The 16,208-nt window shown below is 50.0% G+C and overlaps 1 protein-coding gene across 6 annotated transcripts in view; it reads right to left on the reverse strand.

Annotated features, from left to right (window-relative positions):
• Window positions 1-1,805: 1,805 nt before the first annotated feature.
• Tmem51 (transmembrane protein 51) overlaps window positions 1,806-16,208 on the reverse strand; it is a 50,054-nt gene continuing 35,651 nt past the window's right edge. For 5 of the 6 annotated variants that reach the window (XM_006239314.5, XM_063288298.1, XM_006239313.5 and 2 more), the window contains exons 2-3: window positions 6,556-7,079; window positions 1,806-2,910 (exon numbers count right to left, since the gene is read on the reverse strand). In XM_006239314.5, coding sequence (XP_006239376.1) covers window positions 2,502-2,910; window positions 6,556-6,896 — 750 coding nt within the window. In that variant the 5' untranslated portion in view covers window positions 6,897-7,079 and the 3' untranslated portion in view covers window positions 1,806-2,501. The remainder of the gene's footprint in view (window positions 2,911-6,555; window positions 7,080-16,208) is intronic. The other variant, NM_001109273.1, reaches the window with a different exon arrangement.

Here is a 16,208-nt window from a genome sequence, read left to right on the forward strand (position 1 = left end):
TCTTCTTCCTGAGAAGATTTATAACCCAGAAAAGGCACGCCATGATTTCTGCTTCTAAAATTGTATTCTGGTCGTTTTATTTTGTTACATTGCTCCCCGTTGGCTGTATGCTGCTGAACAATCTACTAATTCCCAGAGCACAGTTGACTTTGTAGGCACTACTGACCATTATCTTTGCTGTACCTTTATAGAATGTTAATAAATCCCAGGTTATTGCAACTTTGTAAAGTTCTATTAAAGGCAAGCTAGGCATGATGCAGGTAGGAGAAATGGACCAGCACTGTATTTCTATAATGCTACAGAGAATTAATCTTTAAGTCTAGAATGGGGGAAAAATAGGAAAATTGGCTTTGTAAAAGTTAACTTTCTTCTTCTTTTTTTTTTTTTAAGACACACGTTTTCAAGACTTAAGTGACACACTCGGGCTGATCTCTAAGCATAAGAGTTTATTTCCTTTTAAAAGAATTCTCTTGGTTTATTATTTTGTTTGTAGTGTGTGTAGGTGGGCACACACATGCTGTGGTGCGTAGGTAGAGAACCAGAGGACAACTTACAGGCATGAACTCTCTCATCCCAGTATGAGGCGGACAAGATGGTGGGTGATGGGACCATCCTGAGGGCCAAGGTGAGGGAGGGAAGCAGGGGAGGATGCTCTGGAGAGAGAATGGAGCTGACCGAAGAAGGAAGCTGCCACTGGTGAGCCGAGGGCCCTCAGTTCTTGTCCCTGGCATCCCACAGTGTGCCTGACAATCTGAGTTTCATCCCTGTGGCACAGCACGGAAGGAGAGAACTGACACTGACTTTTACAAGTTATCCTTTTACTTCCACAGGTTCACTGTGGCGTGTACACACACACACACACACACACAGAGGCATGCATGAACACACAGACTCTGTTTCTGGTTTTGGAGATGAGGTGGGGTGGAGGAGTCTCATGTAGCTCAGGCTAGCCCTGAACTCACAGATGATGGGATGACTGTGAATTCCTGACCCTTCTGCCTCTAACTCCTGAGTCCTGGAATTACTACGAATTTGGTTTATGTGGTTCCCTGTAAGTGAGGGAAGTCCTCTACCACAACTGAGCCACGTCTCCAGCTCAGCCTTTCACGATGACTTGTACCTTAGAATGTCAGCCCATCTTGCTTGGTATGAAGACAGTAATTTGCCTTCTAGCTTCCTGGAGCTTATTGTGAGACATTCAGAGCCCAGAACACTTTCTCTTTCCCAGAAACCAAGGAGCGAGCGGGACTCCCAGCAGGCTGCTCCAAGCAGAATTCCTTTGGACTCAGGTCTCTGTCCCGGGCTTTGCTCCAGGGCCAAGATCTGTATGCAGAGGTCTCTGTTCCCTTCCTTAATAGTCTGTGGTCATTGGTGTATTTCACGGTGGTGTGTGCTGTACAGTAGACACTGTCCCCCTCCTAGAGGGAACATATCTATCTCCAGTCAGTTCTGGGGGTAGGTGACAGGCTGAGCTCCTTCTTGGGCTGCTTGGGGGTGGGAGTGGGGCACTGCTCGAAGTTTCCAGTGGTCTGTGGGTTGATGAGGGGAGCCTCAAGTCTCCTCGTAAGTGGTCAGTGTTCTTTTACCACATTTCTTGGCAGAGAGAGAAAGTAAGAACTCAGACTCTGAAGCCAGAGGATCTGAGCCCAGAGCTACTTGTTAGCGGTGCAACACAGGGTGTTTCAGTACAGGTGACATGGGCTAACACAGCTGGTGCTTAGAACACTGCTCCCTGCGAGTTAGGTGTTCATGGTGACCAGCTGTTATTATTGAAGTCCCTGCTGAAATGACTCAGTAGTCAGGTGTGCTACATATAAAACACTTTATTATAAAATGCCCAGTTGCATGGTGTTTGAGAAGGCACGGGGCAGCGCCTTCCCCTCTTGCCTCCCATTACCCATGGGAGACCAGTGTACCGACTCAGACAATCATCTTCTGTGTCCCGTGCTGAAGGTCATCAGGCCTTAGACCCTCAAAGAACCGGCAGCACTAGGGGCCTCTAGGCACCTCCCTCACAATTCACTCCCACACGGCCATCATTTTATCCATCAGACAGTCCTAGGTCCTTTTGGCCAAGGCTGGAGCCATGTTCTCCACGGGTTCAAGGCTCAGCGAAGAAGGCAAGCACAAAACTTGGTTTCTCTTTGAAACCCAGCAACTGTGGTGGAAGTGACAACCTTGGTCTAAAGGGAGTCACTAGGGATCCTGTCCCTGCCCAGGAGAGGAGTGTGTGGGCAATGATCCCGAGTGGGAGAGGAAGATGGAGAGGGTGCCAAGGCCACAATGCCTTGCCATGGTTCAGAGCATCACAAACTCCCAGCATCCTTCTGGCGCCCCTACTCTGCGAGGCTCTGTGAACCGTTCTTAGTAACTCCCTCTACCCAGAATCCCCATCACAGTGGCTAAGTGTGCCTTGACCCCCTCGACTGGGGCTGGAGTGGCTTTGGCGAAGTCTGTTGGTGTGGAGGGTGAGACAGGAGGGAGCGTAGTCAGAGAGTCTTTCAATCGGGTGGCCGGGCCTCGGGGGCCTTTGCCTGGACCTCGTCATACTGCGGTGGAGGAGTCAAAGGCTCGATAGAGGGAGGGGGAACGTTCTTGTCTGGGAGGGTGATCCTGAAGTCTTTGAGGTGAAGCTTTTCGGATTTAATCCTTCGAACTTTGAGTGGCTTCAGGCGTTTGGCCAGCTTGGAGTTTTGCCTGTCAGGAGCATGCCCTGGGCTGGTCTCTGTCTCTGCCCTGGTGCTAGTGGGGGTTGCCTCGTCGAGCCCAGTTAGCGATTCATAGGAGGGGAGAGAGATGCTCAGCCTTGGGTTCTGCTCCTGGTCCCTGCTTTCCGGGTAGCCCGTGTTCATCACTTCCTCGTAGCTCGGTACGTAGTACCGTGAGGAGGCCTCCTCCTCCTCTTCCTGGCTGCAGGACAACAAACACAAAGCATCAGTCAGCACACACTCGTCATTGAAAGTTCGCAGAAGGTGGACTCGGGGTTACATTCGAATACTAGGTTCTTACATAGGAACTCTGCAAACCACCTGCAGGCTCTAGAAATAATTGGTAAGTGTTTGAGCATAGAGGAACCAAAAAAAAAAAATAGAAGAACCTATTTTCCATTGCCAATGGCACCATAGGTAAGGGCTTCCATTATGCCCATTTTACAGATGGGGAAACAAATGAATCAAGGTTGCGATGGTTAATGCGATTTGTCAACTTGACAGGATCTAGAAGCACCTAAGAGAGAAGCCCCGTTGGGCCTGCCTGTCCATGAGACCTATTCTAAATGTGGGCGGCACCATCCCATGGGCTGGGGAGCTGGACTGAATAAAGAGGAGAAATTGAACTGAGTACCAGCGTCCATCTCTGCTCAATTAGCTTTGAGCTCCCTGTGTAACAGAGGATGACCTTGAACTTTGAGCTTCTTGCCTCTGAGTCCTGAGTACTGGTAATTCAGGTGTCCCCACCAATGTATGTGGTGCTGGGGTTAGAACCCAGGACCTATGGCTTGTTAGGTAAGCACTCTACCAACTGAGTCACATCCCCCAGATGTCTCAGAATGTGTCCCTGTCATTCAGCAGCAGGTAGCTGGCTCTGCTTCTTTGGACTAACAGTAATACAGCAAATATGGTCTCTTTTTTTCTTTCTCTTTTTGGTGGTGGGGATGGGACCAGGGCCTTCCCCAAGGAAGACCAGCGTTGTACCATTGTGGTACATGCCTGGTCGGCATGTGTACTGTCATGGTCAGAAAATGAGACAGGGTATGGTTTAATCCTAGTATTGGGGAGGAAGAAGGGGGCAGATCTCTCTGAGTTTGAGGCCATCCCACTCTGCATATCGAGTTCTAGGCTAATCATGGCTACACAGTGTCAGAGAGAGAGGTGGGAGAGAGGGAGAGGAGGAGAGGGGGAGAGAGGGAGAGAGGGAGAAAGAAAGTGAGACTAATATTTCTGACATAAAGCACCCTCCCTCCTTGATATCTTGTAAAGGAAGAAAATACAAACTTTGCAAATCCCTCCACCTGCATTCCCTAAAACAAAAACAAAACCCTAATCTTTCCACCCAGAGGCAATCATGCTGAGTACCATGGTCCCTGTCTGTCTGCCGCTGTCCCTCTCGAGCCCACCCACAGTGTCTCACATTCTGGAGCCTTCTAAAGGCTATACCACTATAATGTCTCATTCTCAGTGATGTGGGGATTGCTCTGCATTAAGGAACGCAGGTCAGCCATGTCTGGGGGAATCGCCAATCTATCTACCTGTCTTTTATTTGTGCATGCCCACCCACGTGCTTGTGTCATGGTGCACACATGGAGGTGGGAGGTGAGCTTCATGTGGGTTCCTGAGGTCAAACTTAGGTGGTCAGGCTTGGCAGCAGGCTCTTTTACCCATCGAACCATTTTGCTGTCCCCATAATGTTCATGGAATACTGTCCTTCTAATTCTCTGATGCTAGAACCTTCCTGTCTTGGCTGACGTAGGTGAGAGAGGGGCCTGGGAGGACAAAGTGTCTTTTTTTTTCTTTTTCTTTTTTTTCGGGGCTGGGGACCGAACCCAGGACCTTGCGCTTCCTAGGCAAGCGCTCTACCACTGAGCCAAATCCCCAACCCCACAAAGTGTCTTTTTATTTGTACGCCAGGATTAATGAGGTGGAACAGCTATGAAACCATTGCTTGTCACCTCTCTCTATCTTCTGACCAGTATGCACATCTTTTGTGTCGATTCACGGGGCTCTTTTATGATGGAGGGAGGGGTTCATCCTCATCGTCATCTTGAGATTAGGCATCACCTAGGAGACACGTCTCTGGGATGTCTGTGAGGGTCACTGGGAGTAGATGAAGCCCTGTGTCAATGTGCACTGTTCACATGAATAGGACCGTGTCAAGAATGCCAATGTCCCAGACTCGGGAATGGCAAGGCCTTTTCCCTGGTCTACGGTTGACCAGTAGGAGCAGAAAGTACTGACTGCAGTTTCCTCCCCATGGCTGCAGCTTAAGGCTACTTCCTCCACAGAGACCCCCCTAAGGTGGTGAATTTCCTGGCTGTGGCTGGTGCCTCTCCATTAGAGTGTGCATGACCCACTCAGTCCCAGATTTACTTGTGGTTGTCACGTGTTCATTCCCTGTGGCCCCATCAAGGTCAAAGCCATGCATATGGAGACCAGGGGAGTTTCCAGGGAGGTTTAACTGTGTATGGTAGATCCACCCTGACTTAAATGTGAGCAACACCATTTATGGGCTGGGTCTGGATGAAGCGGAAGAAGAAGACAGGGACCTGAAAATCAACATTCATTTCTTTCTGCTTCCTGAGTTCCCACATGATGTAACCAGCCACCCCAGGCTCCTGCGGCCGCACCTTCCTGTCCACAATGGACCCTAGCCTCAAACTGAGAGACGGAATAAAGCCTCTGTCCTTAAGCCAACTCTGTGTATTTGGTCAGAGCAGCGAGAAGAACACCTAGTATGGATGCTGTGCTGAGTGCCTATGCTCCTTAGCTTGCACTGGCTAGAACAGTGGTTCTCAACCTTCCTAATGCTGCAACCCTTCAGCACTGTTCTTCATGTTACGGTGACGCCCCAGCCATATTCCCATTGCTACTTCATAACTGCAACTTTGCTGCTGTTATGAATCACAATATAAATATTTTTGAAAATGGAGATTTGCCCAAGGGATATCGATCCACATGTTGAGAAACACCGATTTAGCATGGCTTGGGAGACAGGCCTCTGAGAACGCCTGAGGCTGTGTGTGCAGGGCGTGGTGGTGTTGACTATGTCAATGGAGGTGGGAAGGTACACCCTGAATTGGGTGGCAGCATTTCATGACTGGATGAAAAGGAGACCCAGGGCCAAAGAGATGGCTCAGTGGTTAAGAGCACTGACTGCTCTTCCAGAGGTCATGAGTTCAAATCCCAGCAACCACATAGTGGCTCATAACCATCTGTAATGAGATCAGATAACCTCTTCTGGTGTATCTGAAGACAGCTACAGTGTACTTATATATAATAAATAAATATTTAAAAAAGAGAGAGAGAGAGACCCAGAACTGAGTGCAGGGCTGTCTGCATACATTAACTCATCCCTCTCTCTTCTTGACTCTCCCAAAATGACAGACCTGCAATTGTGAGCTAAATAGATCCTTTCTCCCTTAAGTTGCGTTTGTCAGAGTGCTTTGAGCACAGCAACAGAAATGTGTCTAAAAGAGACGCCAAACTTTTATTACATAGGCCCTATCTATCGTCTATCATTTAAATATGTTCGTGATATTTCTGACCAAGCAAAATAATTGTGCCTTGACCTTCTAAAATCAAAGTAGACACACACAGCACCTGGGACAGAGAGACAAACAACAGAGCGCTGGGACCCTAGGCCCCACCAGTTTCTGTGCTACACCATATTATCCACCTAGAAGCCTGCATCTAGTAAGCACAAGGCTGTTTGTAAAAATATGAGGCACCTTCCTTTAGGAGAGTGGAAATACAGACTCGGGGAGTAAAGTGCTCTCTCCACCATCCCGTGCGCAAGTGTGTCCCTACCCTAGGGTGGAGGGAGCAGTCACTTGGATCTTACCTGTCTTCCTCTTGGGAGGGGGGCACGGCTCCTGCCTGCTGCTGAATTCTGGCCAGCTCCTCACTCTGCCGCAGCTTCCTCTTGTCCCGGATGCTCAGGCAGATGGATAGCAGCAGCAACATCACGCCGGCCCCGACCAGCACGTAGGCCACTGAAAAAGTCTTGCTCTTGAGGATGCCACCACCTCCCTCTGTCTTGTTGCCCTGAGCCGTTGGCTTATCCGCAGGGCTGAAACCAGGAACCAGGTTCCACATGGCCATGATAACCCCGAGGACCAACATCCCCAGGCCGATGGCCGTCAGTGCGTAGTGCGAGCCGTTGGCCTTGGACTGGGCCATCATGGCAGCGGAACGGTGCAAGACCCAGCTCAAAGAGAGAAAATGAATGGAGAAGCAGTAGTGCCAACAGATACTCCTTTCACGGAGCAAAGAAACTCTCCTGTGTCACGGTGAAAAAAATCATCTGTAGACTCTCAAGCGATGACTCTCTTCAAATGGCTGGGGTGGGCCGAGCGGATGAGAGATCTGAAGAGGAGAGGGAAGGAGAGATCATCAGCTCCGTCTTGGGGAGGTTCTCTGGGAAGGAGGTACCAGGCAGGGCTGAGTCACCAGCCTGCACCCCTGTGCTGGAAGGGAAAACCAGATCTGTCCCTGCAGGAGGCCAGTGAGGTCAGTGCTCAGAGCAGCTGCAATGTGCTGTGAGGTTCAATGAAGTGTGGTCTGCTCTTGGCCCTCATGGGACTCAGGAGAGGGAAAGATGCCATTGCTGGGCCAGGGTCAGACACATCTCTGTCACCTGGGGGATGGGGAGCGGGGATGCAGCAGGAACAATGAGTCCTATCGAGTTAGCCGGCTGAGCTCAGTATACTACCCTGGCAAGGGACCCCTGGAAGACAGGCTCACCCCAGTAGCTAGTGGAGCAATACTGGAATACCCTGTAAGTGCAGGAGGGGGTGCGCAGACCAAGGTGCAGACTAAGGTCATGTGACCATCGTTCTAAGAAAAGGGATTCCCCCTCCAAGACAAGAAGTAGTGAGCCAACCAAATCCCTCTTCCGGTAAAGCCACTCAAAGATCCATGGGAGCTGGGATTCCAGAACCTTCGGTGACCGAGGGAGTCTAGAGGCAAGGCATTGAAGCTGTGGTTTAGGACAGATTTGGAGATCATGGAGGAGGAGAGGGCACGGTCCTAATCTGCCCAGTTTTCAGTCAGGGGGTGGGCAGGAGCCATTCCCGAGCAGGGCCGCCCAGTGGACGCTTAGATGGACAGGCCTTGTTTTTCAATCCTGCATTCTTTCCAGCCTTCTGAAAGCACAGCTGAGCACAGCTGATTGGGGAGCTTGAAACGTGATGCCGTGGAGATGTTTTCTTGTTAAACTTTCGCCTTCATCTGAAACTTGCCGCTTTGTTAAAAATTACTCTAAAAATATCTGGGACAACATCCTCTCTCAGCTTGAAGTCCTTGCCTTCCTTTTCTTCCACCCAGTAAATGTTTCTGGTGCATCTGGCTACCTGCGAGTTGCCGGGGGGATGCGGCAGATGCCTGGGTGAAGGAAGGAAGGGGACACTCGGGAAGTAGAGACAAGGAGTGACACGAAATGAAAGAGAGCGTGTGAGCTCTGGAGCTGGGCAGTGTGTGAGTGTGTGTGTGTGTGTGTGTGTGTGTATGTGTGTGTATGTATGTGTATGTGTGTGTGTGCGTGTGTGTGTATGTATGTGCGTGTATGTGTGTGTATGTGTGTGTATGTATGTGTATGTGTGTGTATGTGTGTGCGTGTATGTGTGTGTATGTGCGTGTATGTGTGTGTGTGTATGTGTGCGTGTGTGTGTGTGTGTGTGTGTGTGTGTATGTGTGTGTGTCTATGTGTGAGGGTGTCCTAGCTCAGGCTGTGGCTTCTGGAAGCTTCCAAGAAGGAATGTTTTATTGCTGTGAAAGGACCACATGCAGAATTCACAGTTGTGTGCATAGGCACACATGAGTATGTGTGTATGTGTGTATGTATGTATGTATGGCTATGTATGTACAGGTACACATGTATGTATGTGAATGCATGATCAGGGGTGTGTGTGACCACATATGCCATGTTTACATGTGCAGAAGGCATATGAGCACATGCTATGTGTTGTAAGAGTACAGGCGTGTGGAAGCTGTTTGTGGTATACAGAGCACAGACAGCTACAGTAGGACCAGGGGGACCACCTTGTCATAATACAGGTTGCTTGTTTTGTTTTGGAGACAAAGTCTCATGTAGCCCATGCTGACCTTGTACTTATTATATAGCCCGGATGACCTTGAACTTTTGATTCTCCTGTCTCCACTTCCCAAGTGCTGGGATCACAGTCTGCAACACCACATCTGGTTTGTGTGGTGCTGGGGCTGGAACCCAGGGCCTTTCATGCCTGCTGTGGAAGCCATCTGAGAACAACCTAGGAGGGCAGTGACTCCAGTGGCAGCATTCTTCAGAACCCATGCTCTCCAACCCATGAGCCCCTGGGCCTGGGAAAATCAGGTTCCCACTGGGCCGCTGTTTGTTGACCGCTCGTGGACCTGTGGTATATTTAGCCCGGTTTGCTTTCCCTTGCCGAATATACACAGAAGCTAATTTTATGCTTAGCCGATTTGGGCCACAAAGCCTTCAGCATGTCCTTAACAAGTAGCAACCTGGAGTGGGGACAGATAGGGTATCTGGCTCTGACAAGCTGCTCTCTAGAGTCCAGAGCTGGACCTGCCCATCACCACTCACGTTTGAGACAGTCTGGCGACACAGGGATGATGCTGTATCTTGGGTTTTGAAGTGCACCGTTAGCAGAGGGAAGAGGGGTCACCTACTCGGGGATACTGGGGAGGCTCTGGGCAGACTCCTGCACTGCTGTCATGCTAAAACCTTCAGGTACAGATCCACCTATGAAAGCGAGAGACAAGGTTCTATGGTAGCCGTGGGCATTTTGCTTCTGTGAGACTCATAGTGAGACACCGTTTTGCAGGCTGGGAGCTTGAGGTGGACCTCGATAAAAATCGGTAGTGGGAAAAGTCAAGGGGAGCTATGGAGATGGCTCCTTCGATAAAGTGCTTGCTGGACACTCATTGGGACCTGAGTTCAAATCCCTAGGACTGAAGTAAAAAGCCAAGCACAGCCGTGTGTGCCTGTAACTCTAGGACTGTAGAAGGTGGAGGCCGTGGGATTGCTGGGGCTTGTTGACCGCAAGCCTAGCTCCAGGTTCTGCAAGAGAGACCCTGTCTCAAAGGTATAAGGTGGAGAGCAATAGATCAGGACATATGACATCCTCCTCTGCCATCACACCATAGACATAGGTTTGACCAACTGCACAAATGTGCACATGCCACACAGACAGATAGACACACATACACATAAACATACATACACACATACATACATACACATACACACACAAACACACACACAAACACACACATACACACATGTACACATACATACACAAATACATACCTACACACATACACGCACATACACACACAAACATACATACACACACGCACATACACACACAAACACACAAACATATACACACATACACACACATACACATGCACATACCTACACACATACACATACAAACATATACACACACAAACACACATACACACATGTACACGTACATACACAAATACATACCTACACACATACACACACAAACATACACACATGTACACATACATACACATATACATACCTACACACACAAACATACACATGTACACATACATACACACATACATACCTACACACACAAACATACACACATACACACACAAACATACACACATACACACACAAACACACAAACATACACACACATACACATACACATACACATACCTACACACATACACACACAAACATACACACATACACACATACACACACAAACACACAAACATACACACACATACACATACACACATACACATACACACATACACATACACACATACACATACACACACATACACATACACACATATACATACACACACATACACATACACATACCTACACACATACACAAACACACACATACACACATGTACACATACACACATACACACACATACACACACAAACATACACACAAACACATACACACACACAAACACACACACATACACAAGAGGGAGAGAGTGTATGTGTGTGTGTGTCAAAACTCTGTGTAACTACCCCAGGCTGAGGAATGAAGGCCGTCTACAGGTGACACTGGTCCCCAACCCTTTCATGGTCTTCTCCATGCTAACCACAACTCCAAAGAAGAAAATGGCAACACATCCATGCAAAACCATGAGGCATAAAGGTCATGCCCAAGAGGGAAACGACAGGCTCTGATCTGAGATCCTGAATCACAACCCTCTACTAGGTTTCCACGTGACATTCCTCCCCACGATTAGATACCACCATCTCAGTCTGTGACGATCTCATTTTGGCTTTCCTTGGTCCCCGTATCCAAGTCTCAACTTCCAGAAAGGCGGCTTTTGTCTGCCTGACTCCTGGCACAATGTGGCAGGAATGCAACAGGCCCTTAATAAATACCTGTGGACTGGACAAATGAATACCTAGCAGGCTTAAATGTTGAGCCCCTATCTCCATCAATGAGGGAAACTCCAGGCCCAGGTGGACACTGACAGGAAAGGATTCCTAAGGTCTAACTCAGGAGTCATGGTGTACCTGTATCTTCAGATGCCAATGAGAATGAAGGTGACTGGGATCCTATCACACTTCCTGGAAGGTCTGAGGTTGCAGCAGCCCAGCTCTCTGGCCCTTCCCAGGAGAGATCAGCCTCCCTGAGCTGGGGGAGGAAGTCTCAAATACCAGAGTGCTCCCTCTGCCTGGCGGAGGCCCAAGGGAGTCTTGGCTGCTCATTCTCAGCCGGGCCCAGTTTCCATAGACTGCAAGTTCAAGACCATCGGTGAAATGAAACCAGACAGTAAGGACTGGGGACTGGCTCAGTGGTAAGGCCCCTGCCTCCCTGTATCCCAGCAGTTCTCGACCTCCCTAACACTGCGACCCTTTAACACAGTTTCTCATGTTGTGGTGACCCCCCAGCCGTAAAATTATTTTGTTGCTACTCCATGGATGTAATTTTGCTACTGTTATGAATCGTAATGTAAATATCAGATATGCAGGATATCTGATATGCAATACCCAAGGGGGTCACGATGCACAGGTTGAGAGCCACTGCTGTATCTCATTTCCCAGCACTGTGAATTCAAAACAGCAAACCCTGAAAACGGACTTCAGCGGCTGCAGGGCAGACAGCCCAGGCTGGTCTTCTGAGCCCTGCTGGGTTGCCCTGCAGCATAGGAACTGAGAGATGGCTTGTCAGACCAAGGTGAGGGCTTGCCGCGCCTCAGAGACCGCTGGCCACTGCCCCAGCATTACCCACGGCCTGCCCGGCTGCACAACTGGGAGAGGGATTTTGCTCTGGGGACAAGGCTGTGCAGCTTTGACACCACTGAGGAGTTCCTGCGGGACCTGCCAAGTTCAGCCCACGGTTGCTTTTGTCACCAAGGCCCAGTGTCACCTGGTGGGGGTGACAGGAAACCTCTAAGTTGCAGCTGCTCTTGGGGTCCTGCCGGGCAGGGAATTTTGGACCACCATTCCTGAGGACCGAGGGCCAAAGGTATTGGATTCTTATTTCTACAGTCCAGGAAATCTCTGAGATTAGGCATCTGGGAAAACAGGGGAGAGAGGGTAGGAGGGTTGCAGTGCCAGAGGGCAGCTAGGCGGGCACTACAAAACCTGGGAGTAGTATGTGGGAAAGAGACAGGCGGTCTTAGGAACACCCATGGCATTGCCAGCTCTGTGAGAGTCAGGCACCCATGGGCACTCACCCAGTAATTCTGGCCACCTGGAGGTGCTATGAGTCCCGACACCCTAGAGTCTCTGTCCTGGGTCACACAACTAGTAAACTGTTGGGTCAAGATTCCCAGCCAAATCTGACTGACCCTGTGCCCCAAGCCAATGGTTCTCATAAGGCTGAGTCCCCACGGTCACTCCCTTGGGCTAGGCAGACAGGTTCTGCAGTGTGTCATCGCAAAAGCACGGAGAGTGACAGGTGAGTGGATGGTGTTCTGACTTGGAAGAGTTTGCTTTCAGTAACTCCTGGGCCCATTCTGTGTGATTAGGTTTAGGGGACGGACAGGCATGTGGCATTTGTTCATAATCCATGTGTGGCATTTGTTCACAGCCCACCTGAAAGACCGGAGAATCCCTAACAGGGGGAAACTCATTGTGAGTGACAGCAAGATGCTTGCCCGGCACCCAAGCACTTGGGAAGCTGAGCCACGAGGGCTAGCCTGGGCTACAGCGTGAAACCCTGATCTCTCCCTGTTCCTCACAACTAACTGAACTATGAGTCCTTTCCCAAGGACTTGCTTATAGACCCTAGGTATCTTTAGGGACCCGGTGGCCTCAAGGCTGCCACATTGGGTAACCAGCTTCCAACACAAAAACCTTCAAAGAAACACACTTTAGAGATACCTAAGCCATAGCAACTGTTTGATAGCTTCTAGTTCGGTTTTATAAAGAAAGATGCCCGGGTTCAGAGAGGCAAAGCCACTTTCCCAAAGTCACACAGCCAGTACAGGGCTGAGGGTGATTATATTTCATTCAAAACCTTGTGATTTTCACCCCACGGAGCAGCCCCTCTAGTGCCTTGAGATGCTGGAGTTCCTGTGACGGAGTCTAAGCCAGGATATGAGGCAGTCCAGGGGAGACACAACCTGTGTGATTCCATGGAACAGAAAAGCGGGCATCTCCCAGAATGCACCAGCCTTGCTGGGAAGAGAGGCAGCTCCTCCCCCAGGCTCCTGGCGCAAGGCGCTGACAAACTTCATAAGCCAACATCGCCAGGTCCCTCACTAATTCACTTAAGTGTCTGATAAGTTAAACACATCAAGTCTGCCCTACAGTCCCCAGGACACAGGCCACGGGAGGCAGGTTCAGAAACCCAGGTCTCCCAGGGGAGTCTGTCTCAAGCTTTTCTCTTAGCAAGTGGCTGATGTATAGCCCTGTGGACCAGCCTGGCACCAGGGACCCAGCCCATAAGTGCTGGGAGCATGCTGTGTTCGCTGGACAGCATTACACTGATGGCCTGTCTTTCTCTAGGGGACAGAGCCCGTGGACACAGAGCAGCTGCCAGACCTCTGCACTGTCCACTCCCATTGGCCTCTCTAAGATGAGCCACAACTGTCCTGCTGCCCTGGCAAAGGCGGGTGAATGTCATGGCCAGGCTGGCTCTGAGTTCCTGCCCTGACTGTGCTAAGCACCTCACGCTCTGTACAGCTGAGCCTGCTCCGCAATTCTGAGCCTAAAGTAAGTGCCATCCCAATGCTGCTCATTCATGGAGCAGGGGCACTCGGTACACGGAGGCAGAGAAGCTTGTCTGGGGCCTCCCTACCGAAGAGCTACGACCTTGTCCACTGGCCTCCATGCCTCCAAGGGCTCAGACATCTCCTGGATATCTGAAGATGAGGCTGACATGTCCCAAAGAGCAGTGACAGCTTCTGAGGCATGGGCCAGGTCTGAGAAGGTGAAGGATGGGGACTGGGAGGGAGGCCACATGCCCTATTTAACTAACTGTCCATCCCGCTGACCTGAGGGACTCCTGCTGAGAGCATCTGTCCTGGGAGGTGACACACAGTAGCCCACACAATGACCCTCCAAGATGGCAATAAGATCTCCACTCCACCTCCTCTTCTTCCTCCCCCTCCCCCTCTTCCTCCTCTTTCTCCTCCCCTTCCTCCTCTTCCTCCTCCTTCTCCTCCCCCTCCTCCTCTTCTTCCTCTTCCTCCTCCTTCTCTTTCCTTTCTTCCTCTTCCTCCTTTCTATTACTTTTAAGACAAAAACTATTACCCAGCCCAAACTGGCCTCCAACTTACTATGTAGCCAAGGATGACTTTGAACTCCTGGTCTTCCTTTTTCTCTCTCTATGGAGTGCTAGGGTTTCGGGCATGCAGCACCGTGTCCAGTCTATGTAGTGCTTGGTTTTGAACCTAGAGCTTCACGCACGCTAGGCAAGCATTCGATCAACTGAGGCACATCCCGAGAAATCCCTGCAACGTCGGACTGGAATCTTTATGTGGCTAGAGCACTTTTTGGCTGTGATGATCTGAGGATCTGAGCTGGGCAGATTTCTCTGGTTAGGCCAGGTGACTTCAACCGAATCACACGTGTTTCTACACGACAGGGGTGAGGAGGTTAAAGGAGGAAGTGGCAGCTAAGAGGGTGGTGGTGTGTGGGACAGGCACAACTGAGGGGGTGCAGGAAGCTTCTAGAAGCAAGAAAAATGGAAGAAACTGGTTTTACTCTGAGCCGGAGAAAAGGACCCACCCTACTGGTTAACACCAACAGACACGGACTTCGATGTCTGAACTCTGGGAACCCTGAGACGGTGTGGTCAGCCAGCACCTTTGGGGAATTTCTTCCGGCAGCCAGAGGATGTGGCTATGGGCAGTGTTCCTAGACCTGTCACCACAAGGCCTTCCATTCCACAGTAGTCGGTGTCACCGGGAACCACACAATGCCTTTTTCCAGGTACCTCTTGCAACCACTCCTCCTGGAGCCTGTGCATCAGGCCCAGCAGGCTGCCCTTGCTCTGGGCTTGCACTTTAACCAGGCAAACGTGTGTTCTCACTCCCACATGGGGCAAAACTCAAGGGAGAAAAGCTCTCTGGCACCTCATCCGCAGCCATTCTGGTTTCTCAGAACTACATTTCCAGAGTCCCAGGTGCAAGTCTGGGGATGGGGCTCGGCTAGTACAGTGCTTGCCTAGCATGCATGAAGCCCTGGGTTCAAATCCCAGTTTCGTATAAACCAGGCACGGTGATTCATGTCTGTAATTAGGTACTAGGCAGATGGAGGCAGAAGGACCAGGAATTCAAGGTCATTTCTCAACTGAGTAGTAAGTTCAAGGCTAGCCTGAGCTACCTGAGACTAAACAAGACAAAGAGCCCAGCCCAGGAGGGAGTATGACCCTCACGGGGGCACATGGGAGGAGGGCTGGCTGAGGTTTTCCATGAGGGACAGCCCTCTGTGGTCCTTGGCTATTTCCATCCACGAGGACACACTTGGGAGACATTTGTCTTTCAATATCTGGACTTTGTCATGTATGTATGTATGTATGTATGTATGTATGTATGTATGTTCCATAGTTTGAAAACCTTCAAAAAACATTCTTGTGCAGGGTGGAACCAGTAAGAGCCTCCCGAATCTCTCTGCCTCCCAAGCCTCCCCTGCCTCTCTCCCTGGAGCAGTGGACCACAGCGAGTTCGAGTTCCCTCAGCTGAGGCTCTTCCGGCCTGGTGCTCACACAGTCAGTTGGTGAGCCGGTTTCTTCTGACGGGGGCCCACTCAGGTGTCTGACAGGCTTAAGTAGCATCAGGAACCATGTGGGTGCTTATTACTTACGACCTATTCATTACTGTTTGAGTATCATTATTTCGTATGATTTGTGCCGTTATTTTTTTTTTACTTATTATGCACGAACCTTTGTCAGCAACTTGCCATTTCTCTAATATCATCACAGTCACAATCCTGTTCAAATGTTCCAAACCTCCATGATGAATTTTCAAGAATAATTTCAGAGAAAAGCTTGAAGTTCGGAGACGCTCAGACACCTG

This window comes from Rattus norvegicus, chromosome 5 (genome assembly GCF_036323735.1).
Source record: "Rattus norvegicus strain BN/NHsdMcwi chromosome 5, GRCr8, whole genome shotgun sequence".
Classification (NCBI taxonomy): Eukaryota; Metazoa; Chordata; class Mammalia; order Rodentia; family Muridae; genus Rattus; species Rattus norvegicus.